This window comes from Solenopsis invicta, chromosome 9 (genome assembly GCF_016802725.1).
Source record: "Solenopsis invicta isolate M01_SB chromosome 9, UNIL_Sinv_3.0, whole genome shotgun sequence".
In the NCBI taxonomy this organism is placed as follows: Eukaryota; Metazoa; Arthropoda; class Insecta; order Hymenoptera; family Formicidae; genus Solenopsis; species Solenopsis invicta.
The window spans coordinates 212,646-228,193 of NC_052672.1; the positions used below are offsets into that span (position 1 = coordinate 212,646).

The 15,548-nt window shown below is 33.1% G+C and overlaps 1 protein-coding gene across 3 annotated transcripts in view; it reads right to left on the reverse strand.

Annotated features, from left to right (window-relative positions):
• Positions 1-10,148: 10,148 nt before the first annotated feature.
• Positions 10,149-15,548, reverse strand: part of LOC105203142 (protein O-mannosyl-transferase TMTC2) — a 368,927-nt gene continuing 363,527 nt past the window's right edge. The window contains exons 8-10 of one of the 3 annotated variants that reach the window (XM_039453793.1): positions 14,896-15,036; positions 13,536-13,620; positions 10,149-10,793 (exon numbers count right to left, since the gene is read on the reverse strand). In XM_039453793.1, the coding sequence (XP_039309727.1) occupies positions 10,462-10,793; positions 13,536-13,620; positions 14,896-15,036 (558 nt within the window). In that variant the 3' untranslated portion in view covers positions 10,149-10,461. Of the gene's footprint in view, positions 10,794-13,535; positions 13,724-14,895; positions 15,037-15,548 lie in introns of all 3 variants that reach the window. The other 2 variants (XR_005575593.1, XM_039453794.1) reach the window with 2 other exon arrangements.

The following is a 15,548-nucleotide window of genomic DNA, read 5'->3' on the forward strand; positions in this document are numbered from 1 at the left end:
TCTATCTTACTCCTTTTAATATAAACGGTAAAAATGTAAGTCTTTCTAAAAGTTTTATTTTTATAAATATAAGAAAATAAATATTCTATTTAAAAAAATTTTTTTATAATAGTAAACAGTGCAAAGTTTTTATTGGTATAGCCTATTTATTTCAAACAAAATAAATAATTTGATGAATTAAGTTTTTGATAGCGTATATACCACAGTTGCCTTATTAAAACAAAATATATTTTATTAATTTGTTTTAAAATTTAAGTTTCAAAACTACATTATTGCACTGAAAGAAAAAATTATAGTGATGACAACTATAAGAGGACAACTATTACAAATGCAAATTTTGTTAATAAAATTATAATATATAGTAGCAAGCTATATTATAATTATTGCAACTGAGTTGATAGTTAAGAGAACTAATAAAAATAGTTATAATTACAATATTATATAATATATTATTGCTATATTATATAATTATTATATTATATAGTATATTACAACTATTTTTGTTAGTTCTCTTAACCATTAATTTAGTTGCAATAACTATAATATAGTTTACTTAACTATATATTATAATTTTATTAACAAAATTTGTATGGTTGTCCCCTTATAGTTACCATTACTACAATTTCTTTTTCAATGTGTATGTTATTGCTAATCTATTCACAACGAGGGTTATTTTAACACTAAAAAATGTCGAAAATGAATTTAATATAAAATATTCAAATAACACACTCGCATTATATTAAATTAACGTTATATCAAAAATTTAACGCAAAAGTTTTAACAGGAATTGGTTTTAACACAAATATTTGCTACTGTGAAGTATAATACTCAAGATATCTTGAAAATAGTTACTGATTCAGCCTCGACAATTTTAACGGGTAACGAGATTCAGAAATATCATGGAAAAACAGCAGCGAGGCGGAGAATAAACGCGAGAAAATGCAAGGATCTCAGTAATGTTACAAGGTACATCGGTAAAGCCGGCATTCGAATGTCGTTAACTGCAGCAAAGGATCGCGCAGACGTGCATTCGTGCATACGGGGGTTGGGCATGAAAGAGAGAGGCCAAGGAATGGAAAATCACGTAAACGGATTCAGACAAATCGCAGGGAATGCGAGGAAAATACGGAGTGAATCGGAACAGCGAACTAAGGGGATGATGATAATACTTGTAAGCTTGTATAAAATGGTGCGCGTGGTAGTCGGATTGCTGAGCGAAGGGCCACTTTTATTGCAGTTAAAAATCGATGGTGTTCGTACGTAGCGGATAAGAGAGAAGCGAAAGATAAACGCGGCCAACGAGTGGAGGCGTACTAAAAGTAAAAGACAGTGTAAGTTAAAGGGAAAGGAGATAGATAAAGGAACAAAAGCTTGACTTGAAAACCCCGCAATGGCTGTCATATTTTGTTTTGTTAGCATTGTTATTGCGGTTCAAGCGGAACTGCGGTAAAATTGTATGCAAATGTAGATTTTGACCGATTGCTGAGTTATCTTCAAGTTGGAGTATTTCGGAATGTTTTATATATGAAATACAAATTAAAAGTTATCAAAATTTTAAAACTGTAAGTTTCTTAGGTTTATACATATATTTTTCGTACTCAATTATAAAAAATTTTGATAGCAGATCTTCGAATTTTAATCTTGAAATCAGTTGCGAAGAATAGAGGAGAAGAGGGTAATATGGCACTCATTTTTATTTTATTGAATAACTTTGTTTATAATTAATATTTTCTATTAAAACTTGAACAATTACATTCGTCAAAATGTTGTTTGACAGATTCTAGACTCAAAGAAATCAAATATTTATTATTTAGGACGTGATTTATAAAAATCTAATGCACTGCATAATCGGTGAAAGAAAAAAAGTAGTTGTAATATGGCTGTCCATAAAAATAATTTTAAAAAATTAGTTTAGTTTAAAAAACACAGTACCTTGTTACAAAATTATATATTTTTAATTTTCCATTGTTTAAAATTTTCCTAATTAAAAATTTTCCTGCGTTCAAAAGCTTTAGAAATATTATTAAAAACATTAAAAATATCATTAGAAACATTAAAAATATCCCTATTTAACATTAAACAACAAGCATAAAATGATGTCTCTAATATTTTTAAACATCGCTCTTTAGAAAGACAATTGATTTATCAAAGAAATATTTCGATAAAAAAATTTTGCTTAAAAAACCATATTAACAAAATTCCATGTTATTGTTTTAATTTTGTATAACTTGAAATGTATACAAATAAAAAGTTAAATAACAAAAAAACACTCGAGTGTATGTACCTTCGTATGATAATACACTCAAGTTTAAGAATAATGAGGAAGTGTATGTAATTAAAGATTAAAAGTGTACCTTGAAAAAGTTTAGAAGTGCTCGAAAGTAAAAATGTCTTATAACAATTGTCAGTCATTATGTATTGGCATATTAGTATCACTAAAAAACGACGGATTACTAAACGAATAACTTCATAAACAATTGTTAGAATACATCACCTAATAACGGAAATAATAGGGGCAGCCATATTGTCGATAGTAGCCATAATACCTTTTCTTCTAATATAATAAATAATTTGACTTATGTCATATAAATGATCGTATCTTCCTGCAGTTTTAGACAAATAACTTTTAAACGAATAAATAAATCCAAGTAAACTATTGCACAAATATTTAAGAGTATTCTACTGTATTGTGCTGTCTTTTGTCGATCTTTAGGAACTTTTTTTTAGAAAACGAGTAAATACTTCTAAAAATTTCTTTTTGCCTTTTATTTTTTGAATTTTGTAGATAACACTTATTATTTTTTAAACAAAAAAATGTTAATAATAATGAAGTAATAATATGTCAAATTTACTTTTGCATCTGCACGTTTCGAAGTCCATTATTCTAAATCTCCCAGTAGACTAAAGTCAAAAAATCAAACCTCATTTTAATTAGTACACTTGCGGCTACCATCGATACTGAGATTATTAATTTTTTTGAATAAATAAATAAATGGCACTTAGTGAGAGAACAAGTTCAATTTTTCCCGATTTTTGTTTACGTTTTGAGCCTATAAGAAATATACAAAAATAAAGTTATGAACATTATTTTAATGATCATTAATGAAGTTATCAACATAATTTCAGCGGTCATTAATGTCTTCCCCGTGCATATCCATATGTGCGTTTGTGCATAGGATACGTTACATGCATTTTATGTAAAGGTAAGGGAAAAGAACTGCATGGAGACAGCATTAACGATCGCTAATGTACAGACAATAAAAGGATGTTTATCTAATAAGTCCGTAAAATTGAAAGAAAATTGATTCAGTGATTTTTTTCTTAATCGTGGATATTAGTTCCAAAAAACGCCTTTAAAAAAAATCACGCATTTAATGTTTACATGAAGTTTTTACATAGAAAATGTGCAGCGTTCGGTTCTTGCTGCTGTATCTCCGTAAATATTTGAGATTTTTATAAAATACTTTACAGGGATATTCTGCAGACTATAAAGATTAAAAATGCAAAAAAATTTTTTTTTAGATTTTGATCCGACACAGAATACCCCCTTACGGGGTTGAATATTCTCTCACTATACTAAAATCGTGAGTTTACCAACTGAATAACAACTTACATATACATATGTACGGTTTACGAAACCGTATCAATATGTCACTGTGTACTGCTGCGTCAATATCGTACGCATACATACAAATAAATTTTCGTATATATTTTTGTATCGAATGAGGTGTCTAATCTAATTCTAAAAATTCCAATGTCATTTCTTCGTGTAATCTACATATCTGGAGACGATTTCGTAAGTAGAGACTGCAGAGATTATATATCAAACAAATATTGTCAGTTTGATTTGATAACTCTAGATAGCTCATATTGGTCTAAGAAATGATAGAAAAGATGTAAATTAAAAAACTCTTTTTTAATTTTTTGCATAAAATCTATACTGCAAACGTGTATTAATGCGTATACTTTGTTTCTGAAATAGAATTTCCAAATCTGTAAAAGTAATATATGTACCTATACAAAAAGTTTTCACAAAGTTATTACATTTAATCGGTAAAATAAGACGACTTTAAAATTCTCTTGTTAGTATATTTTTATTAGCATATGCAAAAAGTTTAATTCGTAACGCTTCCTCATATTTATAAATAAATACAAAACAAGTTTTTACACAAGAATTAAGAGCAAATAAAGAATTAAGTAACTTTTAAATCAGAAAACTGCACTCCAATTTTATAACGTAATTACGTTATTTCATACGTAATAATAGAACTGTAAAATTTTTATATTTTTAGTAACTTTGAGACAATTACATCCATATAACAAATTGACGAAAAAAAAAGATTGGGTATAGAAATAATAAGCAGAGGTATTAGTCATTCAGACAAATTAGCATGAGAAAAACGCAATGAAAAGTATGTATATGTGCGATGATGGAAAAAAATAGTACCATGACAAAATAATAAAAATCGATGGGGTTTTTTGTATAAGAATAAAAAATAAAAATAACGTTGTAATCGTTAACGTTGATGTGAAACATGAGATGGCAGTCGATATTGTTAAAGTATTAAAAAGGGGACAGAGATAAAGGATGATATACAAGATATAAAGGATCTCCTTCGAGACTGAAAGAAGAGCCCTAAGGTAAGAAGTTGAGATAAAATAATGCGAAGAAAAAAGGTACGGCGTGAAAACTGAAGTAAGAGAAGAAAATAAACGGAAACGCGATGAGACGCTTTGATTTTCTAAGAAACGGCTCATATACAGGGTGTTCGTTAATGATTGTCCCCACGTTTTACCATAGGAGCACGCATTTGTAATTTCTAATATAATATGTTAGAAATACATATCCGTCGGTAAATCATACTCCTATGGTAAAACGTGGGGACAACCATTAACGAGCACCTTGTATAAATACTTTTAATTTCGAATAGCTAATTGAATGCATAAACATATATTTTATGTCTTATCGACAAATCGATAATATATAAAATGTATGTGTTTTCATCAGTTCTTTTATTGGTGAGTTTCTTTCATTTGCTGCGTCTTTTTTTTTCCTAGCGGCAAAAAATCAAAGATGTTAAGAATAATCTCCAGCAATGTCGAACAGAGATAATCTTGGAACAAAAGATAATTATGATACACCCGTGAGAGTGTAACGTGAATACTTTGTAGAAGAATGTCCTGAAATTAATTCCTCCACAATTCAAATGCGAAAAGTTAATCTGTTGCCTCGCGGAGCGCATCTAAAACAATAAGCGGGAGAATGTAGAGAAAGTTGAAAAGCGAATAAAGGTAGGGTAGAGAGAATATATAAAGTCGCGAAAGGGGGAGGGGGAGGAACAACCGCAAAGATGAATAAGTTGGCGAAAAATAAAATGGCCGAGGCAGCGCATCGTCCGCCGCAAGCAGGGCGAGTCATCCTCTCGGAGAAGGAAAGACGGTGTTCCGCTTTAAAGATAACGAAGCGAGTTCTTCGCGGAACAAAGCTTAGTAACCGCCGCCTCAGCAACCGTCGCAACGGTCGCAGAGTGTTTGCCGAGACTGTCTCCAGCAGTGCGACAGGAGCGACAGGTGGCTCCGTGTGCCTGCTTTTTCATCCCTTTTCACCTAGCCCCTCTCTCTCTCTCTCTCTCTCTCTCTCTCTCTCTCTCTCTATCTCTCTTTCTCTTTGCCATTTCTCCATCCGTCATCCCCTCATGATTCCGCCCCCGGGCTCGCTCGCACCGTTGGCACTCGCTCGGGGGTGTGATTTAAAGTGTAAACTTAAATATTCCAGTTGGTACCTTCGTGCAAATAGATTCGATATTAATGGAGCTTCAGCACCTCGACGGGAAAGAGAAAGAGAGGGATATCCAAATCTACCGCAGGAAATCCTAATGGCGAATCTAGCTACTTCATACGCCTAATGCATTTCGTATATTTGACAAAAGAAAAAATTAATAAGAAAGAACGTTACTAAACCATCACAACATTTTTTTTTATTAAATTTATCAAAAGTTTAAAAAGTAATACTTTGAACAAATAAATTGAAACTAAAAAATATCTTCTGTCAGATGATACAGACAATTTTTATAATACTATTTCGTATTTATTGCAATAATTAATGTTTTCGTAAAAGAACTAGCGTTTGAAAAATTGAGTCGCAAAGCTGACCTACTTGGCAAAATTCAAACGTATTCCCATACAGTAAAAGTAAATTATGAAGTAAATTGATAAATAATAAGATATATTTTTATATTAGACATGACAAATTTTGTAAAATTAAAAAAGAGTTGAACATTTTGAAAATAAAAGCACTTGATAGGCTAGAAAATAAAACTAAATATTTATTTAAAAAATTGACAATTGACTAGAAATGGAATCACTTGCCAAATGTGCAAAACTTTTATAGTAGATCCAATAGAGAAATGTACTGGTTTATACCTCACGGCAATTTGGAAATAAAATCTTATGATAAAAGAATAAAAAACAGAAAGATATAAACAATTTTAAGGAGCTACAAACATATAAAATGCTGTAATATTAATATGTTGTACTCATTATTATTCAAATTATGATTAGAAACGTTACATTATGAAAGTAACGCATTACTGTTGCTGTACGTCATTTAGAAAGTAATGATTCGTAACTCTTTTCTTTATATTTTTTTTGTGAAATTTTGATGAACTTTCTTTTAGAATGGTATATCCTTAGAAAAAAACTTTAAAGTGATGACAACTATAAAAGTAATATTTACACAAGTTTTCTAGAATTAATGTACTATTAATGTAGTTTGTTTTAGTTGCAGTAACTATAAAATAGTTTACATTATCATGGCAACAATATTTGTTTATTAGCTTATTAATGGAATAACACCTTAATTATAATTACATAGTTATATAGACTTTACTGTGACTAAAGTTTCAGATGCAATAACTATAAAATAGTTTACATCATCATGACAGCAATATTTATTTATTAGCTTATTAGTGAAATAGCATCTCAATTATAATTATATAGTTATATAAGACTTTAGTACATATAAACTATGGCAATTACATACTTCTAATTTACATACGTACAGCCGATTAAGTACGGCCGTTCGTAAATTAGGCCAGAATAACTATAGTAGCAATGGAGCAGTGATACAGGGCCTAAGTGTTAGGCGTGAGAACGAGAAATCCTGAGTTTGAATTTAAGTTGGTCAATTTTTCTATCACTTACATTTGCGTCAGAAAAAAATTGCCTGACGCCTTATTTTGTTTTTGGCTAATATTTTTTATACAAAAGCTAAAAATTAAACTTTAAAAACATAAATACTTTCTACAAACTAGAAAGAATTTTGTACCAGATGGTATAAGCATTTTTGTACTACTATTTCGTATTTTGTAATAATTAACTTTTTGCAATTTAATCCAAAAAGAGCGTTCGATAAATTGAGCTCAAAACTAATACTCTAAGGCAGTATAGTAATAGTAAACCGTAAAAGAGTTGACAATAAAATAAATTTATAAACTAAATATTGAAATATATATTTATTAAACAACAATGTTTATAAAATTAAGATGTTGGAATTAAATATTCCTACTTTATATGTATTTTTTGCACATTATAAGTAAATCTGTTGCGCCCAATGCTTTTTCCTATCTTAAGATATTAAAGAAAACATGAAAAAATTCATAAAACATCTGTCAATATTGCGGTTGAAGTTTTCATAGTAATTGTCTATTCTCACGAAGAGCTAATTCGCTTTGCGTTGCTCAGCAATTGTATGTTTCAAACCACATTGCGAGGGAAATATGAAAGATAAACAAAACAGTTTTAGGAAGTTACAAACATGTAAAATGGTCTAACATTATCAATAATGTACTCACTATTGTTTCAACTATTCAATTTGCAAGAGAAATTCATGCCAATTTTATTTTTGTATTTGTAAATTTGAAAAAGTATATAAAATCGCACGATAAATTTCAGCACTAAGATCTCGCTATGATCGTTAAGAGGATGCTATAGTGACGGGAATTATCGACACATTACAGTGTTCATTAATTTTTGAATTGGCTCTACAGATCACAAAATCCTTTACAGAATAAAAGTACGCACCAAAACAAAGTGTGGGCTGGTAAATTTTACGAGAAAATCGAACAAAAAGTTAAAAATTTATTTATTTTTGGCTCGTGGATCTGTCAACCGAGGTTAACTTTTGTCATTTACTAACGTTCTGTAGCTCGTATGTATGAAATGAGACCAGGCCGCACTTTAGAAAACTCTAATGAACAACACTGACTGTGTGTCATTTCAGTCAAAAGCCTAACAAAAAAGTTTAACATGTAAACAGCTGTACGTGTACAAATTTTGCTTAGCGCACGTAAACAATGGCAAGCAGAGTAGTGACTGTAGTTGTAGTTGATAGGTCTTTTCGGAGATGGCGAAATAATCGAAAAACAAAGACAGATCTATGCGTTGGACAAAGAGCGATAGCCTGGTCTCCCTCGAAAAATAATCTGCAATGCCGACGTCGAGGAAGTTCTTCGGTCACTATAGCATCCTCTTAAGGCACTTCGTTTATATTGTATTTTCACTTTATCAATAGAATAATTTTTCAATTTTATTTTTGTTTTTCAAGAATTCGTTTTCAACAGATTTTACATAGAAAAAGCCGCGAGTGTATGAACTATGGGTTTTTATTTCTTTAATTATCTAGCAGATTATGTTTTTATCAGAATTAATACAGTGCAATGTTTAATTTCCGAGAAATGCGGGGGAGCCGCTTTAGAAGGGGTGAGCGACTTTTCTTTACTTTTTTTATAGTTAATGCAATAATTTTACTATGAATTACTGTATTTTCTTAGTTCACATTACTCATAGTTAATATTTTTATTTCAATTTTTAATTGAGGTGCTATTTGTTCATAAATTTATAGTTACTGATACTTTTTTTCTCCAAGTGTACACAATTATATATGTTGATATTTAACCAATAAAGTATTTAGTGATTTTTCAATTAATCGCAACATGATTCTTGCATAAGTATTTGTATGTTTATAAAGTATATTAATAAAGTAAACGACAAAAATAATGATAAGATTCATTATCGTTACATTTTTACTATTTCTGTAAAAATGTAATGACGTTATTATTCTATGCAATACCTCAGGCGAAAGAAAGTAACGTTGTTACCAAAGAAAAGTGGTGACATCATAAGTAACGTGTTACTTCCTAACTCTGATTTAAACTTTACAATTTACAAAAGAATATCATATCAACATTTGATTCTAATATTTGACAAATTTGTTTTTCGTTGTTGTTATATAAAAACAAATCATGGATTTTGCTTCTTTAATTATCTAAACAAGTCATACTTTTATAAATATTAATATAGTGTAATGTTTATTTTTTGAGATTACTTTATGAAATCTATATCTATATCGACGATCTAATAATAATAAAAAATAAAATAATAATAATAAACTCTGTAATAATAAAAAAATTTGTTAACTAAAATTCAAAGATTACAAGCATAACAACAAATGGATTATTTCGAAATAACCAGCAAGAATATCCAGCGTTAAAATACAGTGTGAAAATGACATTTAAAACGAAATAGTTCTTTTCGCTGCAGAATTCCTGCAGTTATCTCATCCAGAGCTCCATCAAAGAAATCGCAAGTAATCCCCTTGAACGACGCGCAAAACGTTTCGATCTGACTTTTTCGTCTTCTTTTTCCATTTTGAGACGATTGATTTATAGATGAGAAAGTGACGGCACAGCGGAGCTGAGAGTCTCGACTCAAATAATTATCGATCTACTCTTATCAAATCTACGTTGAACTTACCTGCTTTGTGTATACATAAGAGAAGAAAGATATCTTGCGTTAAGACAAATTTGAAGAAATCCATTAACAAGAATCAGTGCATAGCTCAATCTTCATTTAATTCACCATAATCCACTTTTCATTCTTCGATCGAAGGATAAAGGATTCAATATTTTAGGATTCAATATTTCTTATACCTATAATACATTGGGATTTCTGTGTATTTGAAAAAAATATTTTAAATATCTCTTCTGTATCGGCGAAATCTGTGTAAGGAGTAATTTGATAATCGGTTTATTCGCTTTACTCATCTGTAGAAGGGAAGAGGATTCGCATCAATAAAATATACTCTCGTGTATTAGAGAAAAATAAAGGAAGCTTTATTCTTTACATACCATAGCAGGCGATACGAGTCGGCCGCGCGTCATTGACGCGAACGACAAACGCGCGCGTCACCGACGACGCAGAGATATAAACGAATATCGGTAGGAAGATCGGGCCGATAGGGGGTCTCGGGATACACGGTAAGATCGGTAAGATGGGATCCTCCTCGCCGCGCGGGGTCGTATGATACACAACGTCGTCTCTCTCATCACGTCTCACTTTCTCATCGTCTCTCCGTCCTCGCTTTCTTTCACCGTCATCGCCGTCACCTTCGGCTTCTTCAGGTCACGCCAAGATCGCCGCCAGTTTGTGCAGATTTGTTATGGTCGTCGCGTCGCCTGGCTGCAACCTGAGAGCCTCCTTGTAAGCCGCGGCTGCTTGCTTGTACTTGCCGTTCAGGTGTAGGATCGCGCCGAGGTTCGTGTGGCTGCGGGCCTCGTGCGGCCTCAGGCTGGCCGCGTGTCGGTACCAGACTTCGGCCTCATCGCGACGATCGGCCTGCCTCAGCGCCGAGGCCGCCGCGACCGACAGCTCGTAATCGGACCGCGACAGTTCGGCTGCTCGCAGCTGCTCCTCGGCAGCCTCCACCAACCGGCCCTGCGACGTCAGGAACAGCCCTGGAAATTTTGCAAACAGACATCATTGTGCGTGTCGCGAGGCCGCCTTCGATCAATTTACACATCGTGAGTGCGTGTTGCTAAAGTTAGTCACGTCGCTCGTTCGATAAATCGCCTTCATCGATGTACCAATTATTTATTCAATATACAAAGCTACAAATTTAGTACTATTGCAAATTTATTTTGTAATTCCTTATTTTGCAGTCGAACAGATCGATTTCGTTTAGGGTAAGGTAGTACAGTTTTGAACATGTTGCAATTCTGTACGAAATCAATTTTTCGAGATTCATGTTTGATAATTCTGATCTCATTGTGTCAATCATTTCCCTTTTAGTCTCACTGTGCGAGAGTTATATGGAAAGCTCTTTTTTTATATTGCATGGAAAGGGTAAATAAATCTCTGAACATAGTTTAATTTCGAATATTAATTTATGATGTTATTCCTTTTTTGTCAATTTCTCTTTCGTCATCACGAAATATAGATGCTAAAAAGCAGTTTATTTACGGGAAATAAGAGGGATGTAATTGTATCAAACTACATTCAGAATATATATATTCTATTTATTGCGGTAAATTTTTGAATATTTTTCATGAATAATATCAATGGCCTAGATCACATCAACAATATTATTTTTATATTCATGTATTAATCTAGCCGTGTTTAAAATTGGGACGTTAGATATCTCAAAAATGACTTAATATTATTATTAAGATGTCTGTGAGTCATCTTATATTTTGGACGTACGCGTGCTATCTGACAACTAATTCAGATTACGAACTTTCTAATTACATAAGAATTAATAAATGATGATTTGATTGTATTCTGCATTCGAAATATAAAAATATATGTTAAGAGTTTGAGATTGTACCATCTTACCCTATATATATGACTGATAGATAAAAAAAATGCTTTTTTTTTTAAATGTGACATCAAAAAATGTAAAAACAATGAAAGAATATCTTTGCATAACAGATTTTAATTTGAAAGAAATTCAGAAAAAATTTAACACGTATATACTTAATGAGTCTTTGCACTCAAAGAAGAAATTAATTTTAAGATATTAAAATGTTTTATCTTTATCTCCGTTTACTAAATATTTAGATACGTTTTAATTTTAAATGTTGTTCAGATGTTGTTTAAAACGTTTAAAACTGAAATTTTTAACAGCTTTGAATGTTTTAGCGTTTTAAATTTAAACATGATTTAAAAATAAAACTAATTAAAACATTTCTAGCTACCAAAATAAAGAAAATAATCAAACGTTTAGAATCTCAAAATTAATAATTTCTTTATTGAATGTGACTTACAATTAGACGCTTATTTTTAACTAATTAAGAACGCCATCTAAGCTTATAATTATGTGAATGATTTGTATGTATTAATAATGAATGTCCTATGGAGTGAATGGAAAAAGGATGTGCGACAAATTGCACGTGGCAAAAGGTCGTTTCCGAATCTCGACGCAATTTAACCCTCCATTGCTCTCGTTCGACAAATGAACATTAGTGCTCTCGTATGAACACCGCTGCTACATGCGTATTAGTACAATGTTGCCACATAGTTTTCTCAAATCACATGGAGATGATTGTTGAGAAAAAAAAAAGAAATTGGTGATAGAAATTAAAATAGTAAACATGAACACAATCTTACAAAAAGGATGAGACATTGATTCGATTTATCACAGTAAATCAGCAAGGTTTGACAATAGCTCGAGTTGTATCAAATGTATTTGCTTTTGTCACGAGTGCCGCGTTTATGTACCACACATTAACATTTTCAAAATCTTCATCTTCAATCAAAAACAAAAATTATACGAAACGAACCTGAGAAAATAACCGTACGAATATAATATCTGGAGGGTTGTAAGAGTGAAGAGTCAGAAAGTTTAAGAGTCAACTTTTATGCCAGATCTATGCAATTAAAAAAATATCAATATGAACTGAGCGTTCGCCTTGCTTGAGAGCAATGGAGGGATAACGCAGCTGACGTTTTGAAGCTTCGCTGCGTTTCCTCGGAATTTTAATAGCTACAGATCCCCCTCCCCCCCCCTTCGACATCTCGACTCGTCCTTGTACCCTCTGGTGTCTGTCCTTCTTTTCGATTAGCTCGTCCACCCTCCTCGTCAGATCGACTATCATCCCGCAGGAATATTACGGTATTTATAGCGGCTCGACGAATCGGCAATCCTCTTATCTCCCCCTCCTATTAAGCGACTCTTCGAATCTTGGTTCTCTGATTCTTTCCCGTCGCGATTCCCCCCTTCGCAATCGATGAGAACTTCGAGGACTCCTTTTCAGAACGGATTCGGGGATCGGGAATCAATTATACCATTGTTACAATGGAATCTCAGCTGCGGCGACCGACGGCGATGGCGGAGGGGTGGGAAAGGGAAAATTCTCTCGGGGGCACGTGGGTGCAAAAGCGAGATGCTTAAAAGAGCGTATTTCATTGCTTTAATAATGAACGAGGATTTTCCCTTATCACCGTCGAAGACGACTACAAATACGGGAATTAGACATTTAAATTGCGATGCGGTTCAGAGGAAGGCAAAGCTCGGCCATAAGGAACAGGAGGACGATGGAAGAAGGAGACGGAAACGGTAACTGGAGACGCCTACTGACGAATTCCGGGGGCAACGTCGATGAGGCACGACGACGACGACGACGACGACGACGGACGACGACGACGATGATGATGCTTTCCTGCGGTCGCAATTAAAGGAGCTCTCGGTCGCGCCTTACCGTAATGATGGTGCACGCTGGGGTCGTCCGGCGCCAACCTGCGGGCCCTCAGGAACCATCTCTCCGCTTCCAGGACGCGGCTCGACTAAAGAGAGAGAAAGCAGAGGCGACTCGTGAGCCACCGCGAACTCGATAGCCCTGTCTGTCCCCCCTCCCCCTGGCGGTTGCTACCGGTTCAGGAGCTTGTTCTATTGTGTTAGACAAGATTTTTGAATATATTATATCCGTTAAATTATAGATATATACTTATATATCCATATGTCAATCAAGCTGAATATAAATTTATTTCCAAAGATGAGAGAGTGGTCTTCAAGTACTTGAAAAAATTTTAATAAGGTGATTCTTTACATTGTAGTTTAGGACAGGAACTTTATGTGTGTGAAACTCTTTAATTTCAAAGGTATAGGCCATCAAAGTGAAAGAAAAAAATCTTTCTTTTAAATAGCTTATTTTGTTGATAATAATAAAGAAACTTTCAGTGCTGATTTATCTCATTTATCATGAAAAATTTCAAACTTGTGAAAAAAATCAATAGCATATCAGTTTTTTCCTTTTTCGTAGAAAAGGGTTCGTCGCTTAACTTTGAATCTCACACTGATCGTATAAAAAATAATGTATGGTAAAAAATGAGTCGTGAAAATACAAAGTTTCATCAAGGTAATCTGGTTTTTAATTTATGGAAAAAAAAATTTTTAACTCTCACACCCTACATCTTTGAAACTGATCGTTTCGAACATGTACTATGATTACACGAAGGTTTCTTCTTGAATTAATGTGAGTAATAACTCTTTAAGGTATTTCAGAATATTTTAGGATCACCTTGTATAATGAGAAAACGTATAGACATTGAAGAAAATTGAAATTTTCAAAGTTACAGTAAACAATGACTTCGAATTTTTTCTTTCGCCACGCAATTTTCGTTGACAACTTCAATACAATACGCAGCGTCCACTCGCAAAATTGAGTGTCGCAGAAAAAAACAATGTCTAACGTGAGAAATAGAAAAATAGATTTACATTCAGCGCTGAAATCCCCCAAAAAAGAGGTCCTTTGGTTTCCTTAAAAAAAAAAAATTTGTTGTAAAAATTTTGTCATCCATTGTTATTCCTTAACATCATTGGATTATAGTGACGTAAAATAAATCCACTTTCAGAGACGTAAGAACCGGGAGGAGCGGGGACTTCGTATTGACCCAAATATGTTTATATCGCGCATTATATTGCGTATCTCGCGGCAGAGAAGTTTCTCAAGTGGTAACGGTCGATATAGCCAGACTTGGAAAGTAGATCGCGATAAGGTGAAATAGAGCGGCAATGGCAGGCGATGGCGATCTAAAAGCAAAACGACGATGGCTACTTACGTTCCGTGCCAAAAGTTTCCCGTAAGTGATGTGGGCCGGCACGTGGTCAGGCTGGCTGGCCAAACTCGCCTGAAACCACCTCTCTGCTTCCGCGTACTGTTGCAGCCTCGACAGCGTCTCGCCTAGCAGATTGTACACGCTCTGAGGAAGAAGAAAAAGAAAATAAAATAGACGCTCCCTTTGGTGTCATCTAATTTCTTTTCTCCGTTACGTTGTAGAAACTTGAGAATTTTTACGCCGTACATTTTATGGAAGCAGTTATTTTGCTTCACCTCTCATTTAAATTGTTTCGTCAATTCGAAGTTGATAATGTCGATATTTCTTTTGATAAAAATTTAACTTATTATACTACGTATTTTCGTATTCGCAACTCTTTAGCGTACGAGATTAGATGTCGTTTTAATTAAGACCACAATTAGATCTCTTCGCAAATAATGACTATTTATACTTTAATGTATAAAATTGGATTTTACTATTCGTGTACGCTGACAAAGCTTAATTCGGCAAAATCCGCCGAAAAAGATTTCTAGGCAATTTATATTAGTAGAATTTAGGTTATCTCAGGTTTTTTTTGCAGCTTTTTGCAGAGAACCGCATATTTGAGACTTAATCTCCATTTTATTTCATGCCACTTAAATATGCAAACATCGGTT